A 19,503-nucleotide genomic window follows, 5' to 3' on the forward strand; every position below is an offset into this window, starting at 1 on the left:
AGTTTAAAGAAAAAGAAGCCTAAGGAGGAGTCTTGGAAGTTGCCTGTCAGCATCTGGACAGCAGACTTGGTCAAAGTCTTCCCCACTATTGTTTATTGGTTTAAATGATAGTAATTATTTCTATGTGTCTAAATTAACCTGTGCAGTTTTTAGTAATGCTGTTGAGAACGCCCTCCCATCAGAAGTCAAGGGAATAAACAACTACCTGACATTCAGAAAACACCTGAAGGCAGCCCTGTTTAGGGAAGTTTTTAAACTGTGATATTTTAAATGTATTTTAATGTTTGGTGGAAGCCGCCCAGAGTGGCTGGGGAGACCCAGCCAGATGGGCGGGGTACAAATAATAAATTATTATTATTATTATTATTATAATGCGGGGTGCCCACCCAAACACTGAGCATCACTGTGATGGGCTATGTGCCCGAGGGTTTCCATGCTGCTGCCCCTCCAGCTTTCCAGCTAGGTTTGTCTGATAGCCAGGAGAACTTGTTGCATCAGGCGCCAGGTGTTCTCTGGGAAAGCTGACAGAAGCCAGGTGTGTCGCAGGGATGGCATTGAGGAGGAGGCACAGCTGTGTGGGGTTACAGGCCCTCAACTAACTCTATCCAGCAGGTTCCATACCTGTGTTCTGCCAACAGGTAAAGCAGTTGCCCCTGTGTGCGTATGTGTGTGTGCCTATACATATATACTGTAAATATATTAATAGAGAGAGAGAGATTTATTAAAGCTTGAAAAACAAACAAAGAAAAAACAATATACAGAACTCAACGCCAAGTATCAAGCATTATTATTTTTATATATAAATCATAAACTGGGGTGGTGGCCTTAGGATCCAGCAGCCCTCTAGCTGTTTCCTGGCACAGTCAGGTTATGATGGATTAACGCCCTCATCTTTGGCTCAGCCAGAGATATACCATCATACAGTATCTCCTCCATTGCAGCTCAGCCAAGCCTGGTAGATTTCAGGTTAGCATAAGCCCCCAGGAAACTGTGTTCCATCAATCAATCTATTTATTGCTTTTGCCATATGGCCGTAGCACATAGTAAAAGACCAGGCAGTGGCCTGGCACGATTATACAAAGAATACAACAGATACAGTCAAAACATTGGAGGTAAAATCGTGCTGGAAAATACAAATAAAATAAAAAGCAAAACTGTGTTCCATGGCTGGAATCAGGGGGACTTGGGCCACATCCTAAGCCTGTCGTGTTCAGTCGCACGCTCTAGGAACCCAGTGTAAATTAAGCCGGCAGAAAGGGTGGTGTAACTCGAACACTATTTAAAAGGCCTGTTTTTGCTCTGCCAGGCTTAGCTCAGCTCAGTCAGCAGGAGTTCTACTCCTGAATGGAGTTTGAGCCGGTGTAACTTTGTGCCAGTTTAAATTACACCAGTTTGCTTTATGCCAGCTTCTTGTACACATAATTGCTCCTTTAAGCAAAGGCCCAGGGCAAAATGGAAGAGACCACCTGGGCCTTCTTCCTTCCACAGAGCACCCCAGAAACCTTCCAGCTGCCATTGTCCTAAAAATACCCACAGTTTCCAAAGTGGGTGCTTTCACCTGCCAGCCATCAACCGTGTTATCAACGGACAGGTTTGCTCGTTCCCACGTAGCTGCTGGCTCCCAGCCACCTTTGGTCTGAGCATCCAGTATATATATGGCTGAGCTGCTACATGCTGTTCCTATCGTTCCCAGAACCAGTTTATTATGGCAGCCTTGTGGTTTTTGTCCTGCCTGGCACTTGTCAGTGCCGCACAGAGTAAGTACCCACCTGCTTGCGGTCTTGGGCCTCGCTTGGGGAGGGGTGGGGAAGCAAACCATTTCCATGGCTGTGTCATCCAGGCTGCCTTGTATCATCATCTTTCTTTTCTCTCTAGAAAATAGAGCTGATTCAGGTGGTAGGCCAACTTGGCCCCATCCACATAGCTATCAACCTTTCCCTTTTTTGCGGGAAATTCCCTTATTATAGCATTGGGAAACAGCAGGGAGGGTTGACAGCTATGCCCAGTGAAGGGGCACTTGCTTTGGTATTTGCTTTCTTCTGCCCTCCTCCTTCCTTTTTCCTTTTCTGTCATGGCTGTTAGATTGTAAGCATGCAGTCAGGGACAGCCTTGTATTTTTAATATATGTATAGCACTTATGAAGTTTAAGGCACTTTAAAAGTGTTAAGTTATCCTCTTCATCTAGACTGTCATGGGGGAATCAGCACATGGCACAGCCCTCCTGGGACTGTACTGTTCCAGAATATAGGTAGATGAACAAAATGCTTGAATGCCACATTGAAACTCCCTACACTTAAAAACAAACACCAGGGATAAGGGGAGGGTTTGGATCTCTTTCCCTGACATGTCTTCCTGACATGCTAACTCTCTATAGGTAGGGATGAATTCAATTTTTTTTTACTGCATTTATAACCCACACCTTTCTCCCCATTTTCTCCTCAGAGCAAACCTATGAGGTAGGTTAGGCTGAGAGTAAGTGACTGGCCGAAGTAAGCTTTACGGCTGAGCAGGGATTCAAACCCTCATCTCCCAGGTCCTAGTCTAACACACCGCACAGGCTACTACAAGAAACATTAGATGATGCCACCCTCAGGTGCATTTTGATGTGATACAGGCCCAGGGAGATTGTACCAGGTGGCCTGGTCCCCTCGTTTATAGAGGACAGTCCTCTGTTTGAATGGCTATCAGGGGACAGTCCAGCATATCTAAAAGATGGTCTGGTCTAAGTCCAGCTTAAAGATAAAGAACCATGAAGCTTCCAGGGACTTGGTCAATCCCAGTTTAGCATCATCTCCCATTTAGGAGCAGCCACCAAGAAGGCCCTTTTGGGTGGCTCTCATCACCGCACACATACAGACAAGCAAAGGACTGGCACACCAGCCAGATTGGGGCTTGTCTCTGCTATGTTATGTGCACACATGGACCCCTGGGCTGTCTCTGCCTTTACAATTCCCTGTCCCTGCAGCCTCCTTGCCAGGAGACCTTACCTGAAGTCCTGAGCGCAAAGCAGAGAACATGGAAAAGCTCTCACTTCACCTCCTTTCTTGCTTCCAGGTTGCGGCGTCCCTTCGATCCAGCCCGTCCTCACTGGCTACTCCCGCATTGTCAACGGGGAGGAGGCAGTGCCCGGATCATGGCCGTGGCAGGTCTCCCTGCAGGTAAGAATGCTTGGGAGTCTGGTTTGTTTCCTCTATTGGTTTGCACTTCCCCTACCAGAGCTTAAATGGAACTGAAAATAAAATGCCCAAAGGCCCTTTTTATTGCCACTGCTGCCTGGCTCTGTTCCTGTTGGGTCTCTCACCACACGCTTTCCTTGGCTTACCTTGCAGGAGAAGAGCGGGTGGCATTTCTGCGGTGGGTCCCTTGTCAGCCAGCGCTGGGTGGTGACTGCTGCCCACTGTGGGGTGACGTGAGTACCTTGCCTCCCTTTTCTTGTGGGGATATTTTTTTAAATAGATGAATAGGAATCCTGGAGGTTGCAGGGTCAGGATATGCACAGCAAAGGCTAGCAGATGTGTTAACTAGAGCAAGGGGCTGAAATATATGTGAGAATCACAGAACTATAGAATTGTAGAGTTGGAAGGGACCCCCAAAGGTCATCTAGTTCAACCCCCTGCAATGCAGTAATCGCAGCTCAAGAATCCCTGACAAGATGGCCATGCAACCTCCGTTCCTTCAGCTGGGGCCAACTGACAGCTTTTGCTTGCTTTGCTCAGGACTTCCAATGTTGTGGTGCTTGGTGAACATGACCGCAGCTCCTCTACGGAGAAAATACAGAAGTTGGCTGTCGAGAAGGTGGGTGAAGCAGCTGGAAGGCCTCTTTAGGGCTCCTCCAGATAGCATGTTTACTGAGTATTCATCCAGATTTACTTGCACAAGGCTTAGACAGAGGTCGGGCTTTGTTCAGTCTTTCAGGTGCTTAAGTAAGCGTTAACCAGCCCTTGAGGGTGTTCAGAAACCAGTACAGCCCAGAGATCCAGTTAAGCAGTTTATTGAAAAAGGAGTTACTTGTAAGAAAGAAGGACGGTGGCAGGGGAGAGAGAACAATAGCAAGAATGCAGTTCAAACTTGAAATAAAACACCATACCAGATTATTGGTCCAACTAATCACCCACTTAATCCAATACTAACAATGAAAATTGGCGCTTTGTAGTCACCACTACTGGAGGAGGACCCTTCTGGCATGTGCTGTGTAGGTTGTTGTTGTTGGTGGTGGGGTGTTTCAAGGGGAACAAACCTGTAGGCCGCAGCCCATCTTCAAGGGCTTCTTATTCATTGGTTAAACAGGCAGACTCCTGCCAATCAGAAGCCACGTTTGTCAGGTAGAGGGAAAATGACACCTTTTGGGGAGTGGGGAAATACCGTATTTTTCGCTCCATAGAACGCACCGGACCATAGGGCGCACCTCATTTTTAGAGGAGGAAACAAGGGGAAAAAATATTTTTCTGGTTTTCCTCCTCTAAAAGCCCTTTTTTGTGTTTGTTTGTTTTTTGAGGATCAGCTAAAAGTTTTGCAGCTTTTTTGCAAAGGGAAAAGCCCTGGCTTTTTTGAGGATCAGCTAAAAGTTTTGCAGCTGTTTTTGCAAAGGCAAAAGGCTTTTTTTAGGATCAGCTAAAAGTTTTGCAGCTTTTTTTGCAAAGGGAAAAGCCCTGGGTTCCCCCCCCCCCCCAGGATCAGCTAAAGGTTTTGCAGCTTTTATTGCAAAGGGGGAAAAGCAAAGCTCCTTTTGCAAAGGGGGAAAAGCAAAGAGGAAAAGCCCCATTTTTATGAGGTTTAACTCACATTTCTGAAAAATCTTAAGGAAAGGGAGCCATTTCTACAGTTTCCAGACAGATAATCTAATCAGCCAGTCACATGTCCTGGGGAAACAAACAACCTCCCTCTGCAGCACATTCAACAAAGGAGGGCGGGGCTGAAAGGGAGCCGGGACTCTTATCTCTCTCCCGATCTCTTGCTGATCAGCTGCTGAGCGGGGTCCTTTCAACACTCCCTTTTCTCTTTGTAAAATAAAAAGCATGATCCTCTTTTGGCCCCTGGGCAATTCAGCTCCAGGGACCACCATTCGCTCCATAAGACGCACAGGCATTTCCCCTTACTTTTTAGGAGGAAAAAAGTGCGTCTTATGGAGCAAAAAATACGGTAGTTACTACCAGATTTCCCCATCTCCCTGCTAGAAAGACTTAAGCAGTAATCTGTGGACATGTCTGTCTTCTTTCCTTACCCATCTTGGAGGTTGGGTGTTCATAAAGTATCAGTTACAATAACTCAGGAGGTTCAATGCTATCGCTCTAATATAGTGAAAGGATTTGAGCACTTTGTGTTAACTGGCTTGCCAGTGCCAGGATGTCTGTGTCATCGACTGCTTTTGTTAATTAACACAGTTATCACTGCCAGCGTTATCTGCCTGTCACCCTCCTCTGACCTCACTGTTTACAACTCCTCTTCCCAAACCATGTGTGTGTTTAGCCTTGTAGTCAACAATGGCACACACCACAATATGTTTGTTAGTCTCTGGTCAGATGCATCACTGCATCCTGCTTGCAGCACCCACAATGCCTTTCTCGCCCACCAGGTCTTCACCCACCCAGAGTGGGACCCCGTGGCCATCAACAACGACATTGCCCTCATCAAGCTGGCCACCCCTGCTGAGATGACTGACACTGTGTCCCCCGTGTGCCTGACAGACACTGTTGACCACTTCAAGAGCGGAGACCTTTGTGCCACCTCCGGCTGGGGAAAGACACGCTACAATGGTGGGCCTGTCAGGGGTCTCACAGGGGAAGTGCTGGAGGGTGCAGGGAGGGATGTATAGGAGGCCTCTTGCTTGCCTGGACAGAGTGCAGAGGTGTGTGTGTAAACTAGCCCACTGTACAAAAGTTAAATATTTAATTTTTGCACATTTGACTTTGGCCCTCCCCTTCACTATCATGTGGCCCCCAGAAGGGAATGTGGCCCTGTCTGTCTGACAAAAGCTCATCGCACCTGCTTGAGCGAAACTCCCCAAGGCAGCCAGATCTCTGCCTGTGAGGTGAGCCGCCATTGCATCAGTGGGAAATCTTTCTTGACCCAAACTTAGTTGGTCTCTAAGGTGCTACTGGAAGGATTTTTTATTATTATTTTGTATTTTGTTTTGACTATGGCAGACCAACACGGCTACCTACCTGTTACTTCAACCTGGCTTTCTATCTTGTTAGGAGGGAGAAAGACTTCTGTGGCAATTGGGAGCTGGATGTTTTAGGCCATGCAAGGATGATCCCTCTGTGGGAAGTGCTGCTTCCCAATTTGTGCTGCCCTATTAGTGACAAGGCAGCTGCTTACAGACAGAGCTCTAAATAACTCTGGACCAGGTTACCCGAATAACCATCTTCCTCTTCACTGTGCTCAGCTGAGGGAACCCAGTTGGTTTTGATTATTGACTTGTGGTAACGTGGAGTGGCGTGCCTGGTGTGCTCTGGTCCATGGGGTCACAAAGAGTCGGACACGACTGAACGACTTAACAAGAACAACAACAACGTGGACTTGGGTTTTTCATTGGTGTATTTTTAACTATGGATTGACTTTATAGTTTTAAAGGGCTTAGAAGCATCTAAATGAATAAGTAAATTGTGTCTTACCTAGCAGGGTGTAGCAGAGCAGTAGCAATTGCTGACTTGATCCTCTTTCCTGCAGCTTTCACCACCCCCAACAAGCTTCAACAAACAGCCCTGCCCCTCCTGTCCAATGAAGAATGCAAGAAGTCCTGGGGCAGCAAAATCTCTGACCTGATGATCTGCGCTGGTGCAGCCGGATCTTCTTCCTGCATGGCAAGTGCTGCTTGACCCCCCACTCCCACTCCCACAAAACCCCCAAGCACCTACAGGGAGGGGAAGCTGATTAATTAAGGAGCTGAACAGGGAGCAGGAGCAGAAGTGGCAAGGAGGGATGTGATAATTAAAGTTACAGTAGCTCTTATAAAAGCTTCAGTACCACGTTGCTGGTTCACATTGGACTGGTTGGCATGGCAATTTATTTTTATTGCAAAAACAAAAATAGCCAGAGATCAGGGTGTGGGGAGGAACCCGCAGGAGAGACACAGAAAATACTGAAAATCAACAAAGGCAGTCACCGGGGGATTGTGATTCCAGAGATTCCCTCAAACTGAAGGGTACACGGTAGGAAAAAGAATATTTGCCAACTCATCTGTAGTTTCTTCGAGGCATGTGATAGGTGGGTGTGGGAGAACACAAAACTGCAAACCGACCTTTAGAGAATGTGGGGGGTGAACATCCCAAGAGATTGCCTGGTGTCTTAAAAAAGGGCTAGAGGGAGAATTATGGCAGAAGGCCTAGGATACCCTCCCCACCCCACCCCACCTGCCCAAAGTCTAAACTGCCTGTCTTCTGTTTGCAGGGTGATTCTGGCGGACCCCTTGTGTGCCAGGAAGGTGGCGTCTGGAAGTTGGTGGGCATTGTGTCTTGGGGCAGCAGCCGCTGCTCAACCACCACCCCTGCTGTGTATGCCCGCGTCAGCCGCCTCCGTGCCTGGGCTGACGAAACCATGGCTAATAACTGAACTTCCGGTGTCACGGGATGAGGGGGATCAATAAAGGCTGTTCCTCCTTTGAGACTCGTCTCGTGTCCTGTTCTTGCACTGCTCCTGCCACAGAATACATTCTAATCTCAGGCCGGCATGGCCACGCCATTTGAGCATGCCCGCATCCACAAACTGCCTCAAGCAGTGGCCCAATAGTGTGGCTTCCCCTATGGAACATGATGCCAGGACCCTCCTATGCCAGTGTTGCCCCAGAGAGCAAAACTGATGTTTGTGTATGTGCATAAGCGTGCAGGCTGTGTGATGGGCCCATCTGGTTGAGTGTGCACACGCTGGCATGTGGCCTTCACAGGTGTGTGGTGAATCTTCAGTCTGGCCCTCAAGCTGAAAAAGCTTTGCCATCTGTGCTCCCTACAAATGCCCTGCAGCTGCCCCAGAGGAGCCCCATCAAGAGTTTGGACAAGCCAGAAAAGGCTATACAAGGCTGTGTGTGGAGCCCTGGTTAGGAAGAAGTCTCATGCTGAATGTTGGAAAATTCAGGACAGATGAAAGGAAGTCCTCCTTCATGTAGTGCATAGTTAAACTGTGGAACTCCCATACACAGGAGGCAGTGATGGCCACCAACTTGGGTGGCCTTAAAATGTAGGGGAAGCACAGTCCAATGCAGGTGTGTTCTACCACCCTCTCAAGTCTATTCAGGAACATAGAAAGCTGTCTTACGTGGACTTAAGACCATTGGGGGCTCCCCTCTATCTCTGGTCGTGGGTCTCCAGTGTTGCACACAGGGCTCTTTCTCGGTCTTGGGGATTGAACCTGGAACCTTTTGCATGCATACAGGGATTGTACCATCCAAGTCCCAGAACTTCACCCCCAGTGGCAGTTCTTGTGGGTGCTCCAGAGGGATGCTGAGTGCAGAACAAAGAATGGGCAGCTGTGCAGTTTCTTATTCAAGTTGGTTGGCCTTAAGGGCTAAGTTCCTGTCATGTGGTCAGATGGAAATGCAGTGGTTTTACTAACGCTGGTCAGTGCGTTTATTTCCAGTGAGATTTTTAGACAGCAACCTGGGGGGAAAGCCACACTTGTGCCGAGGCTGAATTCACAGGCAGAGGTGGCTGCTGACCAATCCAAAAACCCAAGCCAGATCTGCGCCACCCAGAAATATAGGAAGTAGCCTTATGGAGTCAGACCATTGCTCTAGCTAGCTCGGTCTCATCTACATTCAGTGACAGTGACTCTCCAGGGTTTCAGGCAGGGTTTGCTCCCAGCCCAATCTGGAGGAGCCCAGGATTGAACACGGGACCCTCTGCATGCAAAACAGGGGCTCTGTTGCTGAGCTACAGCCGGCGACTGTGGAAGGCTCTCTCAAGCCGCAATCCTGTGGGAGTAAACTCCCTTGAAGTCAGTGAAACTTACTTGTGAGTAAACCTGCATTGGGTTGCACAGGCCCCTTTGCTCCACTCAGGAACAGCAGGCAAGAGAACCACTTCCAGCTTTAGATGGTGATGCATGAGCTCCCAGTTTTTCTACGGCATGTTTAGCTCTTTAATTGATGGAGAAAAGAAACAGACACCCCCCCCCCCCAAAGAAAACACCCACAGAATTTTCCCAGCCATTTAGTGGCTTCTCCATTCAAGTTAGTGGGATTGTGGAAGGGGAAAGAGCAGCAGGAGTTAGAATTAGCTGCTGATTAGGTACTTGAGCCAAGGCAGTCAGTCGTCCAGGCTGCCATTGCCCAGACATTTGCCCACCACCCTGTTCTCCAGCCAGGCTCAGCCAAGCTATTGAGTCTACCTGAGTCTTTGAAAGGAGCGAGGGAGCCAATTTCAGGGTTGTTGTTTTTTTAACCATGATTAAATTTGCAGGTCAAAACAACAGGATCTTAAGGGCAGGTCCCTACCCCAAAAGGTACTAGGCCAGCCAATGTTACAAACACAAATTATTGATATTACTCCTGGCCCTGTGGTTACTGCCCAGAGTTATTGCCTTAGCTTAAAGATGTGATCATTCCAAACACTGAAAAGTGGCAGTTTCTCTATGGAGGCGCAGCCACTCCATGTGCCAGCCCAGGGCAACTAGGAGTAACAGAATGTGCCTTATACAAAATCAGACCACAGGTCCACCTGGCTCAGTCTTATCTACAGGGATCTGCAGCAACTCCCCAGGGTTTGAGACAAGGGGACACTCCTGGCATCACCTTCAGATGCTTCAACAGACCAAAGGGAAATGGCAATGAGCAGATGAAAGGATGAACACCACAGAAGGAGCTTTGCAAAGCCAAGTTTCACTCTGAGCTGGGTGAAAAGGGAATTTATCTGTCCTGAAACTCCCAACATTCAGCTTCCTTGGAGTTCTGGCGTCATGAGAGAGGGAGGGAAGACTTTTCTTCTTTCCACTTTCTCCATGCCATGCATGATTTTACAGACTTCTATCACGCCACCTCTATCTAGCCTTGTCTCTGAACTAAAGAGGTCCAAACACTGTGACCTTTCTTCACAGGGGAGTCGGTTGTTTTGGCCGCCCTTTTCTGAATCTTCTCCAGCTCTACAATATCCAGAGGCGACCAGAGCCGTACACAGTACTCCAAATGCGGTCGCAGCCCATAGCTTTGTGCATTGGCACTGTGACATGGTCACTTTACTTTTTGTCCAGGCATGGTAGTGAAGCTGGAACGGATTGACACTCTCCCCTGTTTTGGACATGCAAAGTTTTAGATAAAATTGCTGCCTGGCCAACAACCCTAATGAGACACACACATTCTCTCTCTCTCTCTCTCTGCCTGTGGAGCTGATCACCTTCCTTCTGCGTCGACTGAACAACCTGGGCAGATTAGTTAGCTGGCACCCCAAGGCTCTCCCACAGATAAGGGCACTGATGTAACCATGGCAAGAGAAAAACCACACACACACACACCAATCTTTCTCCCGTACCCCCTAATTGCTTGGATTCTATGTCTCTTTATTTGATTTAAATAGTGCTCATTAGCCAAACCATTTCAGAATCAAACAGGGTGTGGGGGAGGGGGAAGGATAACTATTTGCCTTCCACCACCTTCTCCCCGGTTGCCATCAGGGCTGTCAAGATCCTCCCTTGTGAACCACATCAGGCACATGGGAACCACTGGCAGGAAGGTCCATTGTCTATGGAGCATAGAGGGAGGGGAGGGAGCAGCCAGCCCACCAACCCAGGAGAGTCTGGATAAGTATTTACAGTCCATTTGCAGTGTTTGGGTGGGTGGGTGTGGCTCGTTGGCAGGCCTCCCCCGGCCCCTACGAAGCCAGGGGCGGGCTTCACATGGCTGCAAGCTGCCCCAGCACCATCCGGAACTGCTGCGTGCTGTTGGCGAGTTCGTGGACCCGTGCCACCATGTCCTGGGCGGCGGCAGGGGAGGGGTACTGTAGCGCAGCCACCTTGGTGGTGGCCACGATCTCCTTGAGCATGTCGCAAAGCAGGTTGCTGTAGTGGGTGACCTTGTGACGCACGTCCTGGGCCTTGGCCTGGCGCGAGAGAGTGTCCCCGATGAAGACCAGCTTGTGGGCGCTCAGGATGACAAACTTGCTGTGCGCCACGAAGATCTTGGGGGGCTGGTTGGTGCTGACGGCCGTGAAGAAGGCATCCACGGCGTTGGTCAGGGTGGTGAGGTTGGCCTCGCACTGCTCCAGGTAGAAGAGAAGCAGCTGCCGGTCGGAGGGGCAGAGGGAGGCGCCGTCCCCGGCCCGCACGTGGGCGTAGTGCTGCGGGGGCGTCCAGTTGGACAGGTCGTTGTCGATGGGCCGCGTGACCTCCTGCTCCAGGCGCTCAAACTGCTTCAGCTGCGGGCAGGGAAAAAAGCACAGGGTGCTCCGTCAAGCAAGGGTGGGCTGCCGCAGACAACCGGCTCCCCTCCCCCTCCCCCACTTCCTGGCGCACGACAGAATGAGCCAGCTTCCTGGCATCCTGGAAGCCACAGATGCACACAACCCAGTCCTACCGTCAGGCAGAGTGCGGGTGCAGACTCAGGCAGCAGACTTTTGAAAGCAGTGAACAGGAGGTAGAGGTGGAGAGGCAGGAGTGAAGAGTGCCACATGGCCTGCCCTGCTTAAGCTGCCCTGGCATTCTTTACTATCAGTGGCGACCAAACACCTTTGGGCCAGCGCCCAATTCGTTCCATGAACTCATCCCGGGTCCCTGCTACCCTGCCAAAAGCATTGCAGGCAATGACCATAGTGGTGGGGCTGGACCCAGGAAGCCCACCCTACTCACCTGTTGCTGCTCCAGGTGCCCCTTCCCTTGCCGGATGATGTTGCCCCTCTCAAGAAGCTCCTTCTGGGTTTTCTCAAACTCTTCCTTTCCCTAGTTGTTTTTTAAAGGGGTGAAAAGGAGGTTAGTGCGGGTGCAACCAGAGGGACAGACCAACAGCACAAGGAACCCAGTTCCATCAGTGCTAGAGCATCTGCTTGGCATACAGAAGGTTCAGCCCCCGGCATCTTCACTTTGAAAAGGTTCTTGGCCAAGGCATCCAAAAAAAGGACTCTTCAACAACCTGGGTCCCTCCAGATGTTTTGGAACTGCAATTTCAATCAACCTGCAATTTCAACTGCACATCTGGTGGACACCTGGTTGGTAAGGGCAGGTGTAGGCAACACTGCGCTACCTGGATCAGTGACTTGACTCTGCAAAAAGGCATTTCCTATTTGCCCCTGTTTTTCAGCTTTCCACTGCTGGTGGTTCGAGCATCTGCCTGGCAGGAGGAAAGTCCCCAGGTTCAATCCTTGACACCTCCAGGTAGGGCCAGGAGAAGGCTTCCTTGAGAGCCTGGAGCACCAGCACCCATCAACAGAGACAGCCCTGAGCAAGGCAGCCCCATGTTCTGACTTGGCAAAAGGCCACCACAGCCCTGATCCCTGGCAGGGACCAGAGACCACACTGGAGATGGTTGTGTGCAAATTCAAGTGGGAGTAAGAGTGTTAGTCTGCTGCAGCAAAACCACACAAGAGTGTTGCAGAAGACATGCGACTGGTGGGCACACTTATTGGTTGATCTGAAAGATATTTTATCATCTGAGGCAAAGGAGATGGCAGCAGCTCCTGCTATTCTACATACCAAAAATGACTAGACCAGCAGCTGGAACACATTTCAGCACTAGTAATAGGGCAGCAGCCTTTACAGCCCCCAAGGGCAGCAAGCCTCTGCGCACATCTCCTGCCTTGGGCAGCTGCCTCACCCTGTCTAATGAAAGGGCCGGCCCAGATTATTTGATTATAAACCTGCAGGCAGAGCCTGTTTTTTTTTTTAAGCAAAAATCTTTGTGCAGGGCCCAAGAAACTTTAGGGGCTTTGTATATTAATGGCAATACTTAACCCAAGGCAAAGTGGGTGAGGAGTGGAGAGAGGAGGGGGACTTCCTGCTTCTGCCACCTGGTGATATTTATGCTTTGATTATGTTTTCATTCACCACTTTGGTTATATTCTTGCAATGATGTGAACCTTTCCATGTTGTAAAGCCGCCTTGAGCATGGCTTAATGATGGAAAGGTGGGAGGTATATAGACAATGATAACGATGAAAAAGTTAGCCTGGTGCCAGGCTTTTAAAATATAGAACTATTATATTCTGGCTGGATTTCCCAGGAGTGTGGCTTGACCCCTGAGGATGATGGGACTTTGGGATCGGAGGCATAGGACCTAGCAAGGCCTGCCCCCCCACCTGTCCACCTTCCCCCGGTGGTGGCTTGCCCCTTTGGAGGGCTGTGTGTGTTATGTGTGTGCACACTCTGCCCTCCCCCCCACAGCACACCCCTCCCCTTCCCCGCCGCCCAACCCCACCTGTAGGTGGACGTAGTCATAGTCTTCCATCCAGCCGCCCTCGCTGTTCTCATACTGCCCCTCGGGCGAGTCCTGGGTCAGGAACTTGGGCGGAGAGGGCAAGGGCCGGGACTGGATGCTGCTTGCCTTGTCAGCCGGGGTGCCATGGGCGAGGCTGCCATCCCCTCCCAGGGAGGTGGTGGGCACCTTGGTCCTCCGGAAGAGCAAGGAGGCGTTCCCGTGCAGGAAGGAGGCTAACTGCTTGGTGTCGTCTGGCACCCCCCGCGAGTACATGACCAGGTGCTCCAGGTCGTCTGGCGGGGACCCTGGCTTGCCAGCCACCAGGGCGCTGGGAGCCCAGCCGCAGCCATCCAGAGCCTGGCTGTGCCGCAGCAGAGCCTGGTAAACGTCCTCCATCTTCTGCACCTGCTTGCTCAGCTTGGCATAGAGGGAGCGGTCCGAGGCCTGCGAGGCGCTGCTCACAGCCGCGCGGGCAAACTCCAGCAGTTCCCGCAGCGCCCCCCGGACGCTCTCGGCCGCCCCCTGGATGCGGGCTGCTTGCACCTCCATCTGCTCGGGGCTGCGCCAGCTGCCACTGATGAAGGACATGAGGTAGGAGACGGCGGTGCTCACGTTGCCCTGGAGCCGGGCCAGCGTCTCCATGGCAACGTCCTGGTCGAGGTGCAAGTCCCTGTCAGGGGCCTCCTTGACAGGGACCATGTCCAGGGAGGAGCTGGAGTGGTTGCTGCGGGTGCTGCCCGTGCTGGAGGCCGAGAGGCGCTTGCCGTCGCCCGCCTTGCCCTCCCGGTCCACCTGGGGCGGCACGTCGTAGATGTAGTCGCCCTCCCCGTCTTTGCTTCCCGCCGGCAGCTCCCGCGGCACGTCGTAGACCTCCTGGCTCGCCAGCTTCCTCAGGCCGGGCGGCACATCGTAGATCTCCTGGGCTTCAGGAACCCCTTTGCTGGTGGCCGGAGGTACGTCGTACACATCCTCGGGCAGGTAAGGCTCTGCCGCCGGTGCGGAGGGCTGGGTAAGGATGAGTGGGTGCCGTAAGGGATCAAACGGCTTGGCCTTGCAGAAGATGGGGGGCACGTCGTAGGTCTCCTCCCGCGCAGGGCCATCGGGGACGTCTTTGCTGACTGATGGGGGGATGTCATACACCTGCAGGAGGGTATTAAAGCTGGTGTTTAACCCAGCAGCACATCTGTAGCCCCCTCAGCTTGTAACATGCTGCTAGTAGGTTTCTGGGCCCCCATTCAAGGCACTCCCTTGGGCCCCAAAGACTGACATTTCCCCTAAAGACCATCTAAGGTGCCCAGATCGGCAAAGGGGGCAGCCCTTTTGGTAGTTCCTCTGCCCTCAAGAGGCTCTGGGAGAGGGTCTAGCATTCAGCTTTTTGTTTCTTAACATCTGTGGCCATAAAACTGTTTCTATTAAGTTACACGATAAACCAATCCTATGCTTTGGCGAGTGTACTTGGTGGGGTGGGTGTTTCTTGGCAATTTCTGTTTTGCCTCCTGGTCAATCGCCTTCTACTCTGCCTTGGGGTCAGAGTGGCTCTCCTAAGCACTAGGGCAGCCCCCCACCACAGCCCCTGCCGCTGAAGCTAGAAGCCCTCCCGACTCACACGCCTCAAAAACCCTGCATGCCATACTCACCCCCTGCAGGCCTTTTTCCACACTGGGGGGCACATCATAAATATCTTGGGCATGAGCCAGATCCCTGCTTTTGGGGCCCTTGACTGCCAAGGTGGGGGTGTCATATATCTGACAAAAGGAACAAAGGAGAGCAAGAGATGTTAATTTCCATTGAGTCTGAAACCCACTGAGGGCCGGTGATTTGGAAGCAGAGGTTTCACCACCAACCCACCCGCGTGGGCCCCATGCCAACCAGACTCTCCCCACCTCTAGAAGGCAGGGCATCACTCACCTCCTGGCTGCCTTGGTTCCCCAGTAGACCCCGAGTCGGGGGCACGTCGTAGATCTCCTGGAGGTGGCGGGGAAAGTCGTACTCATCCTGTTCTCCTTTGGGGGAGTCATAGACATAGACCTGACCCACACGCGTGGGGACGACAACCTGCAAGGGGGAAGAAGGGGTGTGTGTGGATGAGACAAAGTTTGCTGGGCTAGGCAAGTGGGAACGTGGTTGGGAAAGTCACAGGTCTGACCTCCAATTGCCTGAGGCTAACTCTGGGGGCCCCAATGTGTCTGAGACGCCGCAACATCTCAGGCTCACCTATGGCACTCACCAAGTATCCTTTCCTCTCTCCCCCCCCCCTTAGAGAAGAAGAAGAAGAAGAAGAGTTTGGATTTGATATCCCGCTTTTCACTACCCGAAGGAGTCTCAAAGCGGCTAACATTCTCCTTTCCCTTCCTCCCCCACAACAAACACTCTGTGAGGTGAGTGGGGCTGAGAGACTTCAGAGAAGTGTGACTAGCCCAAGGTCACCCAGCAGCTGCATGTGGAGGAGCGGAGACGCGAACCCGGTTCCCCAGATAACGAGTCTACCGCTCTTAACCACTACACCACACTGGCTCTCCAGGGATTGGGACATGCCCTAAACACTAGCCCAAAGTCACCCTGAAAAGCCAGGAGTGCCCCTCCAAGCATTCAGCCAAGTCCAATGCACTATCCAGTGCCCTGACCTCTTGGCTGCTTCCTTATGCACAAATGCTGCTGAATAGCTTTTTCACGCTGGGGCGAACAGAACTGGGAACACAACACTTATCAGACAAGCTCTTTCCTAAAAGATGCTCCTAAATAGCCTGTGTGTGTGTGTGTGTGTGTGTGTGAGAGAGAGAGAGAGAGAGAGAGAGAGAGACACACATAGGATGCAGCTCACCCTTTCCTCCAGCAGAGGGCGCTGCCTGCCCACAGGCAGCCCCCGTCTGGAAGGAACCTCCAGGCACCTTGCAGCAGGAGCCCCTTCTCCAGGGGAGGCAGGGATGACATCATGTTCTATTTCTGGCTCTGAGCAAATGAAGGGCTTGGAGATGAAGCACAATGTGCGCTCATTCCCTCATGGGCGGCCGCTTCTGGAGGTGGGGGGAAGGCGAGGGACCCTGCCGCAGACGCCTTCCCAGCTGCCGCTAGTTCGTGGAGGGGGGGGGGGGGGCGCATGCATAGAGAGGCATCGGAAGCCAGAGGCTGCAGGAGCCTCCAAGCGCATTTGCGCACAGTCAGAGCGCAATACGACGAAAACGTGGAATTCCGCTACAAGGTTAAGCAGGAATGAGTCTTTGCAAAAGCTGGCTCTTGCTAACTAAATTATAACAATGCTCTCAGGTTGCATTGTTTATCCTGCTTCTGATCTGCCTGGGGTAGGGTGAAGAGCTGCCAAAAGCACTGAAGCTCAGAAAGAGAAAGAGAGAGGAAAAAGAGAGAGAATAAAAGAAGAGGGAATTTGCCCCCGCGTGCCATAAGAACACAAGAAGAGCCTACTGGTCAGGCTCATAGCCACCCAGATGCCTGTGGGAAGCGGGGAAGCTGGACCTGTGCACAAGGGCAGTTTCTCCCCTCCTGCGGTTTCCAGCAACTGGTATTCAGAAGTATTGCTGCCTCTGACCTGGGGGGCAGAGCATAGCCATCATGCCTAGTAGCCACTAATGAAGACTCATCCCTCCTGGAACCGGGACCTCAGAAATGCCAAGTGGGTCAGAGGCAAAACATGGTGTCTGCAAGGTACAACTCTGGTATACAGAAATTAGTGAGCCAAAGCACTCCTAAGAACATAGGAATGCAAGAAGACCCCCTGCTGGATCAGGCCCATGGCCCATCTAATCCAGTATTCTGTTCCCAGGTACCTGTGGGAAACCCGCAAGCAAGACCCGAGCACAAGAGCCCTCTTCGCTCCTGCGGTTTCCAGCAACTGGTATTCAGAAGTATTGCTGCCTCCAACCATTGAGGCACACAATGGCCCTTTGGGCTGGTAGCCGCTGGTAGCCTCCTCCTCCTCCTCCTCCATGAATATGTCTAATCATTTCTTTAAGCCATCTAGGTTGGTGGTCATCACTTCCTCCTGTGGGAGCGAGTGCCATAGTTCAACTATGTCACATTTCAACCACTTACCCCAACCCCAAACTCCACAAACAACCCCAGGCAAGAGCTGGCGGCGGCAGCACCACCACCAATTGCCTCCATAGCAAATTTGCAACTTCTCCCATACCCCAGATCTAAAGTCTGCCAAGACACTTTGGATGCTAGTATCTGCAGATCTGATGCTTTGTAACAAAAATAAAAAGAAGCAGCAAAACCAACATATAATTAGCACGTTAATAAGATGCTCATGAGGGTGGGAATACGCATTTTGCAGGTTTTCAAGCCAACAGAGCCTGCCAAGGACTTCAAGATTTCATCGTGCGCAGCCCACGTATTCCAAACACCACAGCCATAAGGTGTGGGAACTTGTTTTGTGTGGAAAAGGAAAAGTGGTGGTTCTCAGGATGGCAGCCATCGAACCAGAGGTGTGCTTGATGTCATCGCTTCATATCTTTAGGAGAACCTTCACTTATGGTCAGTGGTCAAAATTCCCCAGCTGTTACTGGACTACAACTCCCACCACCCCTGATCGCTGGTCCTGCTAGCTAGGGAGGATGGGAATTGCAGCCCAACAACAGCTGGGGACCCAAATCTGAGAAACACTGGTTTAGAGGGACAGACTAGGACCTGGGAGAGACCACGGTCCAAATCCCTGCTTGGCCATGGGAAGCTGTGAGGATAAAAGGGCCAGAAGACTACTGCATGCCACCTTGAGCTCCTCGGAGGAAAAGGTGGGATATAAATGCAATACGTAACGTGGCACTGCCCTGAAAAAATGGAGATCTTCCCGTGGCACGGAAGCAGCCAGATGCTGCAACACAGGTTTGCCCAGAGTGGTGCCACTCGCACAGCACCACCGTGAGCCACTCCCCAAACACACACAGACACACACACACACACACCCTGCATGGTACCCCTTTGGGCCTGCCCTTAAAGGCAGGAAAAAGCAACAAGGTCACCGGTGAGGAAGAGGCGTGGGTGGGGACCTAGCAGGCAGGCAGGCAGGCCTGGCCAGCTGCCAAGTGAGAGAAGCTTTTTTTCCTGAATCATTTACTGCTGTGCAAGGCCTGCTCCATCCGAATCTCCTTCAAGGTCAGCCGGCAGCGGCAGCGGCAGCAGCGGCGGCTGCTTAACAGAGGACAAGCATGCTGGATGCTTTGCATACACAACATATAGGACTACCCCCAGCCCAATATTGTCTGCAGCCTGATCTACCTGGAGACAACAGGGATTGAACCAGGGACTGTCTGCATGCAAAGCATGAGCTCTGCCAGTGAGCTGTGAGCCACCTCCTAAATATAAAACAAGGACTATAACTACGTTCGGGTCAGAACAGACACACGGAAATTATCAGACCCAGGTTTGTCATGTCCTTGTTTGCCTTTAGTTGGCTGAGGAAGGCAAGGGGAGCAAACAGACTAACCAGAGATCTTTTTCCCTGGGTTTTCCCAGCTTGGATGGTTGGTTTTTGCTTTCGGGGCTCAAAATTCCATGGTCAGGAATGCACTGGAAACTTCCTCATAGGAATCAATGGAAATCGTCAACAGGTTATGCAAACGCTCGCCTAAGGAACGATGTCTGGGGAACACCTTGTGTTTGTAAAGCAGGACCTGTGTACTAACACTGGATACGATCTGAAGGTTCCGGTCCTCAAGGTTCTGAATGAAGCTGGGGTTCAGGTATGACACAGGAAGCTACCTTACACTGAGGCTGTGTATACACCATTCATTTAAAGCACATTTCTCCCCCCCCCCCAGCCCCAAAGATTCCTGGGAACTATAGTTCGTTTAGAGCGTTGGGAACTGTAGCTCTGTGAGGCATAACTACAACACTCATGATTTTGGGGGCAGGGATAGTACATGGTGTGTACACAGCCTCAGTCAGGCCACTGGTCCACAGCAGCTCCCTCTGGGGTTTCAGGCAGAGGTTCTCGTGCCCAGCCTGGAGGTACCAGGGACTGAATCTGGGAACTTCTGCAGGCAAACCAAACACTCCAACCCTCTGCTCTCCCCTTGCACTGCAAGACCCCACATTTTGATATGGCACTCTGGGAGAAACCAAAGGCATCAGCCATGCCCGGCGGTGCCTCCTTACAAAAGCCTTGTCCGTCTCTTATCCAGAAACAGGCTTGCCCAGGAACCAAGTTGAGGGAGCCTC

General features: G+C 51.4%; 2 protein-coding genes across 2 annotated transcripts in view; one reads left to right on the forward strand and one right to left on the reverse strand.

Moving 5' to 3' along the window:
- The first annotated feature begins 1,678 nt into the window (after positions 1-1,678).
- Positions 1,679-7,608, forward strand: LOC117051232 (chymotrypsinogen A-like). The gene is made up of 7 exons (XM_033157431.1): positions 1,679-1,757; positions 3,055-3,158; positions 3,330-3,409; positions 3,717-3,795; positions 5,573-5,753; positions 6,670-6,803; positions 7,390-7,608. The coding sequence occupies exons 1-7, from the start codon at positions 1,706-1,708 to the stop codon at positions 7,549-7,551; spliced, it is 792 nt and encodes a 263-aa protein (XP_033013322.1). The 5' UTR covers positions 1,679-1,705; the 3' UTR covers positions 7,552-7,608.
- A 2,837-nt stretch (positions 7,609-10,445) lies between these two features.
- BCAR1 (BCAR1 scaffold protein, Cas family member) overlaps positions 10,446-19,503 on the reverse strand; it is a 37,387-nt gene continuing 28,329 nt past the window's right edge. The window contains 5 exon segments of the mRNA XM_033157433.1: positions 10,446-11,339; positions 11,770-11,859; positions 13,330-14,469; positions 14,967-15,074; positions 15,238-15,384. Coding sequence (XP_033013324.1) covers positions 10,818-11,339; positions 11,770-11,859; positions 13,330-14,469; positions 14,967-15,074; positions 15,238-15,384 — 2,007 coding nt within the window. The 3' untranslated portion in view covers positions 10,446-10,817.

Source organism: Lacerta agilis, chromosome 8, assembly GCF_009819535.1.
Source record: "Lacerta agilis isolate rLacAgi1 chromosome 8, rLacAgi1.pri, whole genome shotgun sequence".
Taxonomy (NCBI): domain Eukaryota; kingdom Metazoa; phylum Chordata; class Lepidosauria; order Squamata; family Lacertidae; genus Lacerta; species Lacerta agilis.